Here is a 13,206-nt window from a genome sequence, read left to right on the forward strand (position 1 = left end):
TCCCCTCAGACGCTAGACGTCAGTAGAATAATTTCCAGAGGGTTTTTTCTGTGTCTCTTCTGTTTTTTTCCGGGAAATAAAGTGAAACTACAGCTGATTCCAGACGCAACTGTTGTCCACTGTTGTCCACTGCTTTCAGCGCAGTTGAACTATCAGCCGGAGCTGTCAGGTAACAAGAGGTGGATTATTTGTCTTATCGTGTTTGTGATGAAGAGCAAAAGTACTGAGAGGAGCTCGATATTACAAATAAAATGATCTCATGTGGACTTTGATCGCAGTGTTTCAACTTTCATCCGACAACAGACTTTTAATCCAATTGCGGACTGAACAAAGCGTCAAGTGATTTATTACAATTAGAGGTCCATTATTTAAACGGGGAGTCGCAGGAGAAACTGGAATATCACGCACAAAAAGGCGAAGTCATGGCGATGAATGTGACTTGTAATGATTAACTTTGGTTGAAACTGTGCCAGAAGAAGACGAGGGTGTGTGCGGAGTTACTTGAAGTCACCTCAGCCACAGGCCAACATTAAAAACACGACCTAATGTAATATAACCTTTAGATCTGAGCACTGCGGTACTGTATTATTACAATTATGAAAGATTCCCAGTGCACAAATATTAGTGGAATATAAAATATATATATTTTAAAAACCCTTCACTTACACAAATCGTCTGCATTTTATTTGTGTAGTTTTTCTTTTGCCTGAAATCTTTTATACTTCAAGATTATGTAATGCACTTTAGCCATTAGAGCAACAAAAATGCATCTTTACTATTGACACATCTGTGTGTATATATTTATCTATATCAACAGAAATTTGCTATTTAAAGTGAAGGAAATCTGTGAGGTTTCAAATACAACAATAAATTGATCTTATATTTTATAAGTTGGTCTGATTCGTTTTTGTGATTTTCAGGATGTCAGCTGTTAAGATGACAGAGGGCAGTGTGCAGGTGCAGAGCTGCAAAGCCCCACTCTTCTACAGACAAAGCGAACCTGCCACAGGGGACGCGAAGATGTCAGTTCTACTCCTCCACGGCATCCGTTTCTCGTCAGAAAACTGGCTCAACATCGGCACTTTAGAGACTCTGGCCAAAGCAGGCTGCCGTGCAGTGGCTATCGACCTGCCAGGTGAGTCTGAGGGGAACAAACTTGGCCTTCTTCGCTACTTCACACAAGTCTGGATTAATGGACCTCCAACGGGTCCAACAGCCTCACATCCACAGGGTCTGGTTGTTGGAATTTGATGCCTCTAATCTGAGGGTCTGGTAAATAAAACTTAAAGTGAATAATTGTGACTTTGCTTCAAATATATATCTTATAAAATGTCATTTGTCACTGGCTGTTGTAAATATCCAACTTTATTGCAGTCAATTTATCTAATTGCACTATTGTCACGCTGAAGTACTTTGATGCTCGAGAAAACTTAGAAACACGATGATCCTCAAGTTCTGGACTTTTAACAACCGGAGTTGTTGCATTGCTAAGCAGATTTAGGTAATTGTATAATGACATCCCTGGAAAGTATGTGGCACAGTGAACCCTAAAATATCTGCATCATGTTTGTCAGTTCAGGTATGACTCAGAGGGCGAGCGCTATTTTTGATGCAAATTGCATTGTTCCTGTGGCCTGTGTTTCAAAATCACCACTGTTACCAGAACCGCTGACTGTGTGTCATACTGACCAAATTACACTAATTACATTTCTTTTTATCATATCCCTTCCTCCGTGCCCTTATCAACTCTCCCACACGTCCGTGTTAAACCTGGTACTGGTTGGTTTCTTCATTTGTGTGCAATATAAATAACCCTTGAACTGCTACTTATTTGTTAGAGATTCTGCATTCAAGTAAATCTAACCATGCTTCAAAGTGTTGTCTTCTTTGCTCACGCCTTCATTAGTCTGCTGTGCTCCTCCCCTCTCTCTGTCTGTCCACAGGACTTGGCCAGTCCAAGTCAGCAGAGCCCCCGGCACCAGTTGGGGAACTGGCCCCCGCTGGGTTCCTGAAGGAGGTGTGTGAGCAGCTGAACCTGAGCCCGGTGGTGGTGATCAGCCCATCCCTCAGTGGGATGTACTCTCTCCCCTTCTTAATGCAACACCAGGCCCTGGTGCGAGGCTACGTTCCCGTGGCTCCCATCTGTACTGACAAATTCACAGCAGAGCAGTATCAGAGTGTAAAGGTACAGTCTGCTTTTTAAATGCTTCAGTGTCTGCCTGTAAGTCCAGTTTCTAACATCACTGGCCTCCATCCAACCCTAGTCTGTTTCAAAATATAATTTCTTAGATGTCAAACTGAATTTTTATGCTCTTTTATTCTTTATTTTATGCACCACTACTTTTATTTGACACGTACAGGTCACGATGGGTCATGTTGAAAGTATGAAAGCAGTTGTACAATGACTTTGATGGCTTTAAAGTAACCCTGACGACATCAGTGTGATGGAATCAGAGTTAAATGTGTGATCGTGATAACAGGATCACTCTGATAACACATCACATCTGGCTGTGCAGAACCTGTAGATGTGTGGTGTGATGTAGTTTCTGCCCACACTGCAAGTGTTTTTGTTCAATGATAACTCCTATAAAGTTTAGAGGTGACCAGTCCAGAGTAAATCTGGGAGTAATATAGTGTCTGCCTGAGAGTTGTAAAGGGTTTAATTATGCTCAAAAATAGTTAGTTCGTAGGACATTTTGTCTAAATTGGACAAAAGGACAAAGTTATTTTTATTTTTGTCTCCTCCAGGTCCCTTCGCTGATCATTTACGGTGACCAGGACACTCAGATGGGAGAATTGTCGCTTCGCAACCTGAGCAATCTGGCCAATCACCGCGTGGTGGTGATGAAAGGAGCGGGTCACCCATGTTACCTGGATGACCCGGACACCTGGCACAAAGCGCTCACAGACTTCCTTAAGACGCTGTGATTCTCATGTAACGCTGTGTATCAGTGGAGAGATCCTTAACAACATAATCACACATAAATGATCCACATGAATAAACACATTATTAATTCAGTATAAATTTATGCCACACTTCACCTCCTGTCTGACTTTTTAATAATGTCGGTAATGAAACTAGAAATCTTCTGTAACGGGTAAAGTCCAGCGATCTGCTTTGTTTAACTTCCTGGTGAGATGAAAAGATTGATACCACCATTGACACTGATAAACTGTGTATATACAGTGACAAGAAAAAGTATGTGAACCTTTTGGAATTTCATTGTTTTCTGCATTAATTTGTCATAAAACATCTCTTTTGAGTGGAGGTCTGTAGCTGTAGCATCACACAACTGGAACATAGTCCCCCATAAAACAGATTGTTTTCATAGTTTGGGTTTTGTATGGCTTGAATATCCAAGACACTACATGTTACCTCCTGTGCTTTAAAGCAGGTAGTAGATGAATTTAGCTAATGTTTGACATAATTAGACCAGCTGTTTCCCCATTTCCAGATTTTGTGGGAAGCTAAATTAGTCAGCTGCTGGCAGTAGCTTCATATTTACTGTACAGTGATTATAGTGGTATCAATCTTTTCATCTAATCTCTTTAGGAGAGGACGAGTGAATTTCCCTAAATACAGTAATAACAATTATAGCACACTAAAGGGATGTCCAGGTTTTGATTAATACCTGTATGTATATCTGTGAGAAATGCACGTTATGTACGATTCTCCTTTAATACTGTTTTATAAAAACTGCCCGGCTGTGTTTGACTGAAAAACGCACCACACGCCGAAATGAAGTGAAAAATATGAACATTATTTAATAACTGATTCTCTGTAATAAACAATTTGAAAATATTTTACAAGGAGTCACAGACACAATATTTTACAAATTTTGCCCTCTTCTTTTTAGCTTCATCTGTACAAAAGAATGGAGTGACATGGACCAGTGCCCAGAAAAGAAGGAGTGACATCGTCCACACACACAAACATTCACACTCACACACGTACAAGAAAAAAAAAAAAAACAAAACAACAAAAAAGTAAAAACTAAATAAACATTTTGACTTCATTTCTCAAACTTCAACAGTGCTGTATTCCTATATATTATTTTAAACTTCACTTAAAATTTGACTGATTTTACTCTTTTTTTTTTTCTCTAAGTGTTATTTTTTTCCACACACTTGTCAAACATGGTCACATAGCACCAGACTACAGACTACAGAATCACATACACACGTGTCTTTCCCACAGAGACGCACCAACACAGATGCAGCGAGGGTCAGGAGGGGGGCTTCATAAAAACCCTCCTTTACTTATTTCAGGGCCGTGTCGTAAAGCGGACCCCCTCCATCTCATCCCCCAAGCTGCTCCAGTTTTTCTATTTTTTCTTTTTTTGGCAAAAGTAAATCTGTCAAACCACAAAAATCACACGTGTGCCCCTTTAGAAGACATTTTCCGTTGGGATTCGCACACAGATGTCACTACATGACTCCTCCATGACCTTCTGTTTGACAGGCCTGTGCTGCTCTGTGGAGACCCACTCCCTGAGCTTGCCTCTAACATCCCGCCTGCTCACAAAAAAAACTCCTGGGAAGCGACGTCCGTGGCTTACTTCTGCCTGGTGCTTGACATCTCCCAGCTGGGCATTAATAAGTGCCATTACATGTTTGCTTATGTGTGTGTACATTATGTCTGGGTGCAGGTGCACAAACTGTAGGCCTAGACATTTACGAATATGTGTGAGACTGCATACAAAGTCAGGAAAAGAGAGGAAGTTGCAGGGGGTACATTTCCACAGGCACGTGTAGCGTTCATTTACAGACAGTGGAAATAGGGAAATACAGACAGAATTAATGGCACAGGACAGAGACAAACAAATGCCAGAAAAGTAAAACTGCACCAAGCATCACATGACCCGGCCCACAACCTACACTGAAAAGAGCCAAATTGTAAATACGCATATTGAAATTTGGAATTTGTAAGTCTTTTGTTTCATTATTTTGCGAGTCCAATTTGTTCAGAGCCGCGCTGCAGTTACTGTGCTAGCATGTATTTGTAACATCAAATAGTACCAAGAACTGTACAGTGTGTTAAGGTTCCGATTGTTGCGTCAATCTTCCCACCTAAGTAATACAGCAAGTTTTGGGTGGGTGGCGAAGATCGAAGGTCGGAGGCTTTTGAAATTGAAAAACTCCCACTAGCTTTCAAGCATTTAATCAAACAGGCATCGATCAATAATGAGTCATTCCAAGATGTAAAAATATAAAATTAGAGCTCACTATGGTACCTACTGCAGAACACCAAGAGAACCAGAGGAGTGAATATTTTGGAGGATCTATTTGTGTCGAGGAGTGTGCGTGAAAATGAAGAAACATCCGAGCTCTGTAATGTGTAATACTAAGGCATTTAGAGAGGCTTTGTTAACTAGGTTGCATTTGAAACAGAAAAGACAAATGAACTACACATTCTTTCAGACACCTCTGCTCCGATTTCTATTTAGGCAGACTGATGATTAAAAATTGATTCTTTTTGTTTTCAGTAAAATCCCTTTTTTTTTGTCTCCACAACAACACTGGATTTTGTCTGTTGCAACATAAGAACTGGAAAAAAACAGCTATGCTACCACAACTGTCGTCCCCCATTCAAACAACATTCCCATTGAGGGTTTTTAGTTTTTTAGCGCCAACTAACACACATACATCCACACGCAAACATACGATTCAGGCAGAACTATAGCAGTCAGGTGCCCCTCTATGGCCAGTGAAGTCGCTGTTTACTGAAAGTGTATTGTAGCTCTATACATGGCTTTGTAAAGGAACAGTATAGTAACTCCATATGATGGCAGTCAGGTGGCTCTTAGGAGGTGTAACCCACAAGAGCAAATACTGTACATTAAGCTAGAGCCAGTCAGCGTGATAGTTCTGTGTGAAGCTATTTCTATAGCCGGTGGATATAATCTCACCTGTGTTATCCAAAGCTTCAAAGATGGATGCTATATAAAGGTACTATACAGTAGCTCTACTCTTATGCAGCCAATGGGTTCCAAAACAAAGTGCATCAAGGCACTATGAAACAGAGCGGCTCCTAAACATGGGAGTCTAAATGACTTTTCACACATTGTAATAATCAGATGACAAACTGTGATGGATTACAGCCAGACTACACCTGTACGTGATCACCATATTTAGTGGCCTCTACTGCACTTTAGTTGGAAATGTTGATAAGCCCCTATCCCCCAGCAGCGAATGGTTTTTGACGTTTCAACAGCATCAGTCAAAGCCCCGCCAAAAAAAAAAGAAAATGAATTAAAAAACTAAATTAAATAAAGAAAACACCTGCAACTATGAGACGGTCATGAGGCAGAGATCTTGATGTGTCTGTTGTGTGAACAGAAGTAAAGCACATGTACAAACTGTATCTAGGAGGGTAGGGAGAGATTACTGGAGAAGCCTCATGAGGATTGGCAGAGGTGAGCTTTCGCATCAAAGAGTGCAGGGATTTCTTGTTTTTTTTTTTTTCTCTTGTTTTGTTATTTTTTTAACATCAGTCTAAACCAGAGGTCAGAATGGTTGATTGATCATAAAGGATAATACTACACGACACCAACAATGCTCCTGACCAGACAAGCAGGAGCCGAACACTGATTCGTACAGCTGTCAGCAGTGCTGAAGCCAGATAGCACTAGCCTTGAATAGTAAATATCAGAAAAAAGCACTTCAAGAAATGCGATTATCATCATGTAATTACAATAATCCTCAGTGGACCTCTTTTAAAAGCAATAATCTGTAATTAGGAGCTGCACGAAATGAATCAGCGTTCAGTTTCTGAGCTTCTCTCCGCTTCTTCTCACGGTTTATCCTAAATCTAAATCAGAAGCCATTTCCTCTTCGTGTTTTGGCTATAAAAATAAGACCACATGAAAGCCTATCTCATTTTGGCAAGTAGATATAGTGCATAAATTAATTCATGTCTTTTTAAGTTAACACCTAACAACTTCCTTTTTCATATTAAAACCTAAATATACTGTATGTTTGGAATACTCATCACTTCAGCATTACACTTGACATTTTGTATACTTGACAGTTCTTTTTTTTTTTTTCTTGTTATTTTTCTTTGATGGTGGCTATTAGTGACTGAATGGTCCACAGCCTCTGATAAGAGGCGAATGACAGAGCAGCGAGACTCTGAGATGCAGGAGAGAAGCAGAAGTCCCACCGCCTGTCTGACTGACAGAGGTGAAAGTAGACGCACAACCTCAACTCTCCAGTCTGTGAGGTGGGAGGTTTGTGACGGGGACATCGATGTGTCCTTATCCCCCCCCTCCCTTGCCTGGATGTCGAGGGCGGTGTAGTGGTCATGGGGGATTTTCTTTCTCTTTTCAGACGTTGTTTCTGATGATCCAGGTGGTTTGGTAGCACCACCTCTTCCTGCCGATGGAGGTTAACTGGCTGAGGACACACGTCCGGCAGTTGTCACTAAGCGACACAAACTGAAGCGAGCTGGGTAGCGCGACACTCAGGGCTTCCAGCTTGCTGTGATGGGAAGTCCCATTATTACCTATGACTATATCAGGGGGAGGGCATAGGGGCATGGCGGGGTGGGGGGGAGAGGACGGAGGGTTTTAGGACGGGATAGAAGCTTGGGAGGACTAAAGGGAGGATAAGTGGAGGAAAATAGGATTAATGTAGTAGAGAGTGAATGTGGGGGCTGATGGCTGGATAAAGCAGAAGCAGCTGAATGAGCAGTAATGTGTAGAGAGACGGACCGAAAGAGTAGCCTCGCCCACAGTCCGATGTGTTCTCCTGGGGAAACGACAACAAGTCATATTCAGTCAGTACATATGATACGTGTTTAATACTCCATGTTTATGGAAACCAGATATTTATCTGTCAACAGGCTAATTTGGACCTACTACTGGGGAACCTCTCTCACTACCTGACAGTATCCTGGACATTTCATTCTCTCATAGCATCTGTAACACTGTGAATCAGTTTACAACAAGAAGAGGGAGGGTACACCACCTCAAACAGCTTTTAATCTACATGTTTGAGTTTTGTATTATGACATGAACAGTTTGGCATTTTAGGAAATACGTTAATTAATTTCCATCTGGTAAAGAACTGCTCTTATGTCTTTATAGTAAAAATGAAGTCGGGCATACGGGTAATGAATGAAAGCTGCATCGCCTGTTATTTAAAGCTTAAAAAATGTAAAAAATGACAAGTTGCAGTATTCTCAATTTGATGTAGCAAGAAATGAGTGTGTTTACCAAAATGTTGAACTGTCCCTTTAAAGACAAAAAAATAATTGCAGCATGTGGACGATACGACCAAAATCAAAATAAACTGACCATGATTCAATGTAGGATAAAAAACATAAGCTGACTGAAATTACTGATGGTAACAACATCTTTAGTTTCATGATTTTTACCTCACTAGCTTGGTTACGTTATTAGAATCTATTCTTGTTTTATTTAATTAACTGCATTGTAGATATTGTGTCTGAAACTCTTACAGCGATGTTGTTGTCAAAGCAGGTGGACGGTCCTTTTCGATAACGTGCCACGGCCATTTCTTCACACGGATTATCCTCCTTGACTGGAAAATGACTCAATTGAGGAAAAATTAAAACCTTTTTTCTTGATTTTTTCCATTTCCTCTTTTGTGCAATGTTTCATCATCCACCCACGCCCTTATTCCTCATTCAGTCCTACAGGTGTAAATGACTGGTCATAACTCACATTGTGATAAAAATAACCTTGAAATGAATGTGAAACGTCTGTGTTTCTGCAGGTATGGTAATAAGGAGATAGAATCTAGTGATTAGAGAGTGTGTGTGTCTTCTTCCCTGCCAGCTGGTGTACAATATGACAAAGGATACACTCCTCCTCCTCCTGGGACAGCTTCTCTATCTCACAGGTGCTGCATGGTACCTTCTCCGCCACCACAAACAACAAGTTGGTGTTATTTATCCTCTTGGCGTGAATCAGCCTGCAGAGAGAGACAACTCTGTCAACAACCCCCCTCTGTTCGCTTACATCACAGGCTCATTTGCTAATGGATCAGCAAGATTCATGAGACAGTCTTATAAGGCTCATTTAGCCAATGATATGACTGTTTCATTAAAGCTGATATGGCTTAATCATCAGCATAGTTTACTAGCGCCAATAGAAAGATGAATCTGTCTTGCCAACCGTGTCTGTGTCACAGCATTATTCTTTGTGGTGTGCATGTGTAAGCAAATGCATGTGTATTTTTAGTATTTAGGTGTGTGTGTTTCTGTGTGTGTGTGTGTGTGTGTGTGTCTGTGCAGACCTGGAGCAGTTGCCACAGTCTTGCAGTATGTTGTAGGAGCTGGAGAGATTACTTAAGTAGTACTGGGTCTGGATCATTACACAACTTCTCTCTTTGGAGTCCATTCCTTCTGCATCCACTTCATCTGCAGCATCACCAGAGCACAGAAAAATACAAGGAACACTTGTCACTTCAAAGGATTAGCTTAGTTTAGTAAAGCTTTATTTAATGAGGAAATCTTATTGAGATAAAAATCTCTTTTGCAAGAGAAAGACCTGAGGACAAAAACACTTCATTCCCCCAAACAATCATCTAATCCAGTCAAACACCAATTTGCCTCAGTGGGTTTTACAGTCTGTACAACAATGACACTCCTGTCCTTGGACTCTCGTACCGGATACAGGAAAAAGGGAAAGAATAAAGTAATGATTTACACCATTAAACGGTATAAAGAGACAGTCTATACTTGGAAAAACATAAAAAATAGTTTATAGATTACATATCTACAGCAAGTCAGGTTTGTAGATTGTTGCTGAATTACATTCAAATTTCTTTTACTACCTGCAGATGAGATGTGACCCAAAACATAACAGTATGTCCAGACTTTTGTCTAATGACCCCAATGTTTCATCATGTGGTCCTGTTTGCACCCACCTGTGACAAACCAGCTGTGATAAGCAAGCCCATATATAAACTGCTGGAACAAGGACCTGCAGAGACAGGAGGTGAGCATAAACATCTGTACTGTATGTAATACATAATACAGGTTATAAACCTTTAAGAAGATAGTCCTGTCTCAAAATGACCAAACTACAAAAGAAACTCCTTTGATTTATGTACAAGCCTACTACTATTGATGTTGGGGTGTGTACTGTACCATGCAGCTGCTGATGTCCACCAAGCCAGGTTGACAAAATCTGCAATTGTGGGCTGCAGGAAGACAGGTAGTGTAGAAAATGTCAGAGTACATGTATATTATAATCAAACATTCAATAGACGATGCTACTATATCTATTATGTGCATGAATTAATTCATTGTATTTCCTTTCAGTCAGCATTTCTTTCCCTTCTTGTTAAGATTATGTTCTTACCACAAACACTCCTCTGGGTGCTGCTCCAGCTTCACTGTTTTGCATCCGCTCGCACACAGACTGGTAGTCAAACGACTGCTTGCGGTTGTAGAATGAATTGTTGTAGAGCGCATACATCAAGAAGGGGTCAACATCGCCGAAGAACATTCCCACCTGCGCAGAATAAGAGTAAGAAACACTGTCCAAGCTACAGTAAGTGGAGAGATTAGAAGAAAACAATATGCACTGTGTGAAAAGGAATGCTTTAACTTTACCTTGTTCCAGTCATCCTTCTGATTGGACATGATGAGGAATCCGCCGTCATCCATCAAATAACAAAGCAGATCCTGCACATAGACGTAAAAATGGACTGTCAACTAGAAAACAAAGGGAAATGTGCACTAGTTTGATAGAGCTAATCCAACTGAGCAGATGAAGCTCTTACATCACTGTTGGCTTCACAGTCCATTTCACAGGCCCTGTTTGGTCCACACTGCCACAGAGAAGAAAAAAAAAACACAGGTTATCATTAGAACATCTTAGTGTAAATGTACTTACCATTTAGTATTTTTATACGTTACCGTATTTGAGCCTTGACGGTTGTCTGTATGGTTACTGGCAAGTATCTTGAACTTATCCGTCCAAGCCTCTAGGTCTAGTTTGACTCCAACCACTGAGAGGAGTCAGGAAAAGACATTTATTCAAGAGAGAAACTGAAAAAATGCACAAATTGCAGAGACAAATTCACATAAAGGGCTGGATAAATAGATGCAGAGCACAAACACGTCCACACAAAGAGACAAGAAACACAAACACAGACGTGTAATTATCTTCGCCTTGCTCTGAAACACTTTCCTTAACATCTATCATTATAAGGGTTTCATCTCCTCTGTCAGCGCTGACCCACCTGCAGGTTTGATGGTCTTCCCTCCTATTGTGATCTCCACAGCCGTGCTGACCAGGATCCCTATGGTGTCATTTTCTGGGTTCAGCAGCTCGTCCTTGGCTAAAGGATGGAAAACGGAGAAACAACCCAGGAGGACGGTTAGAGACAAAGAACATCATGATGCTCTGTGTGAGATAAATAACCCTAAGAGCATCACTCACCTGTTCGATAAGGCGCTCTGAAGATGTAGCCCTTATTGTCGAGACTGCGGCGGTAATAGCTGGCATTAAATGGCTCAGGGTCTTCCTCCCAGGTTTCTGCAGCCCTGAGATTTATGACCACATTTAACAGAGCTGAAATTTGTGATGTACAAGCGTCCTGCTATCCTATGTTTATGAAACATTTCAAGTCTTCACAGCTTACTACTTCAAAAAAAGGAACAAAGTGTGAAACATAGCAGAACTAATGAGAAACTGCCGTCCAGACACACCGCTTTGATGAGAAGCGCACTTACTTGTTTGGAAACACTCTTGTTATACCTCCATCTGTTGCAGCAAACACGGCCAGAAAACCATATCTAAATGTCAGAAAGAGGAGGAAAAAACGGAGACAAACGTCTCAGAATATCTTATTTACCGTCCACGAGTCTAAAAATGTTGTTCCCTTAGTAGGAACTAGCTAATTAGCTCCATACTCACGTATTCAAGTCTTTATTCTTCCAGACTTTCTCCACCAACTGCCTGATGATGCCTGTGTCCAGGATCAGGTTATGAAGTAGCAAATTGTCACCTAAATATGCACAGAAACATTTAAATGTAGTTATCTGGTCACTTCTTCCAGTAACGAGAAATAGTTACAGTGACTGACTAATTCATCTACATTATGTTTATGCAGCATCGCACGTTTTACACCAGTAATTATACTAATTAATTAGCAGTCACAAGTTTTAAATTATAAAGTAGACACATATATTACTTGTTGTTAACAAATCCTAAGCACAAACCAAAAGAAACAATAAGCATCTGTCTTTATACTTCCATAACACCTGTAAGGAGTCAGTAATTTATTTCTTAGGGACAATTTCTTGTGTCAATTTTTGTTGCAATAAAGGAATATGCCACCAAGTGTAAAGCGTGGTTCACCAGAACAGTTACTAGTAAATATGAAACAAAAAAGCTTTATAAGAGTTGGAACATGCTTAAAAAATAGACTTTAAAAAAAACCCAACTCACATTGTTTAGAGTCGGGTGTCACCTTCTCCATGAGAGCTATAAAGTTCAACAGGAACTCTGTGTTGTTGTAGGACAGTTCCAGATCATTGCAGTACTCCCTGAGGACCAGACATTGCATTTAAACTTATATAAAAAATACAAACGTATGCACATTGTTACAGTATGTGTGCCTCATTTATCCTTTAAAGAGGGAAGCACAACACGAAGTGAGGAAGCATGAAACCATGCACATTCCTTGGTACTATCTGATGCAGCATGCATGTCTTGAAAGCTCACAGTATAATATTCTGTTAATCACCTGTTAATCGAAACTAAAACAGTGGATTGGACTGCAGAGCAGAGCTCAGGCATCACAGTGAACAGTGATTTTATCAGTGTGTTTGAGAGTTCGGCTGGAGGATATGAGGTTTGAGCAAAACAGAACATGCACTGCACATCACAGTCCTTTTTACTAGTTACACAAATAGTCCAGTAGTCCGATATCCAAATGATTCTTTTCATTACATTAGTTATTCCTAAATGTGTTTGTGTAACACTGACATGCAGCACCACATCAGAACGAAACATAGATTTAATGTGTCTTTGGTATTTTAGGAGATGACAAAAACATATTATAGGACTATAATGAATTTTATTATAGTTTATCTACTTTCTCTTGTAAAAAAAAATCATTTCGAGAATATGTCACTGAAAATAAACACACCACTCGAAATGGAACTCACAAAAACATAATTCAAGAAAGATGATAGATTTAGAAGTTCAAATTGTGCAGAAGGGG

General features: G+C 40.3%; 2 protein-coding genes across 4 annotated transcripts in view; one reads left to right on the forward strand and one right to left on the reverse strand.

Moving 5' to 3' along the window:
- Window positions 1–49: 49 nt before the first annotated feature.
- On the forward strand, window positions 50–3,802 carry abhd14b (abhydrolase domain containing 14B). Of its 2 annotated transcripts, none has more exons than XM_026346896.1 (4): window positions 50–179; window positions 921–1,135; window positions 1,944–2,185; window positions 2,749–3,802. In XM_026346896.1, exons 2-4 carry the CDS (start codon window positions 922–924, stop codon window positions 2,926–2,928), a joined length of 636 nt encoding a protein of 211 aa, XP_026202681.1. In that variant the 5' UTR covers window positions 50–179; window position 921; the 3' UTR covers window positions 2,929–3,802. The 2 variants fall into 2 exon arrangements, with proteins under 2 accessions (XP_026202681.1, XP_026202680.1); XM_026346895.1 differs by having other exon boundaries at window positions 52–169.
- cacna2d2a (calcium channel, voltage-dependent, alpha 2/delta subunit 2a) overlaps window positions 3,741–13,206 on the reverse strand; it is a 126,695-nt gene continuing 117,229 nt past the window's right edge. For both annotated transcript variants that reach the window (XM_026346891.1, XM_026346890.1), the window contains 15 exons: window positions 12,429–12,526; window positions 11,895–11,985; window positions 11,711–11,773; window positions 11,418–11,521; window positions 11,218–11,316; window positions 10,892–10,983; window positions 10,756–10,803; window positions 10,586–10,657; window positions 10,332–10,484; window positions 10,118–10,170; window positions 9,895–9,950; window positions 9,262–9,385; window positions 8,828–8,937; window positions 8,462–8,544; window positions 3,741–7,749 (listed from right to left, as the gene is read on the reverse strand). In XM_026346891.1, coding sequence (XP_026202676.1) covers window positions 7,627–7,749; window positions 8,462–8,544; window positions 8,828–8,937; window positions 9,262–9,385; window positions 9,895–9,950; window positions 10,118–10,170; window positions 10,332–10,484; window positions 10,586–10,657; window positions 10,756–10,803; window positions 10,892–10,983; window positions 11,218–11,316; window positions 11,418–11,521; window positions 11,711–11,773; window positions 11,895–11,985; window positions 12,429–12,526 — 1,369 coding nt within the window. In that variant the 3' untranslated portion in view covers window positions 3,741–7,626. The remainder of the gene's footprint in view (window positions 7,750–8,461; window positions 8,545–8,827; window positions 8,938–9,261; window positions 9,386–9,894; window positions 9,951–10,117; window positions 10,171–10,331; window positions 10,485–10,585; window positions 10,658–10,755; window positions 10,804–10,891; window positions 10,984–11,217; window positions 11,317–11,417; window positions 11,522–11,710; window positions 11,774–11,894; window positions 11,986–12,428; window positions 12,527–13,206) is intronic.

The sequence above is a fragment of the Anabas testudineus genome, chromosome 5 (genome assembly GCF_900324465.2).
Source record: "Anabas testudineus chromosome 5, fAnaTes1.2, whole genome shotgun sequence".
NCBI classification, from domain to species: Eukaryota; Metazoa; Chordata; class Actinopteri; order Anabantiformes; family Anabantidae; genus Anabas; species Anabas testudineus.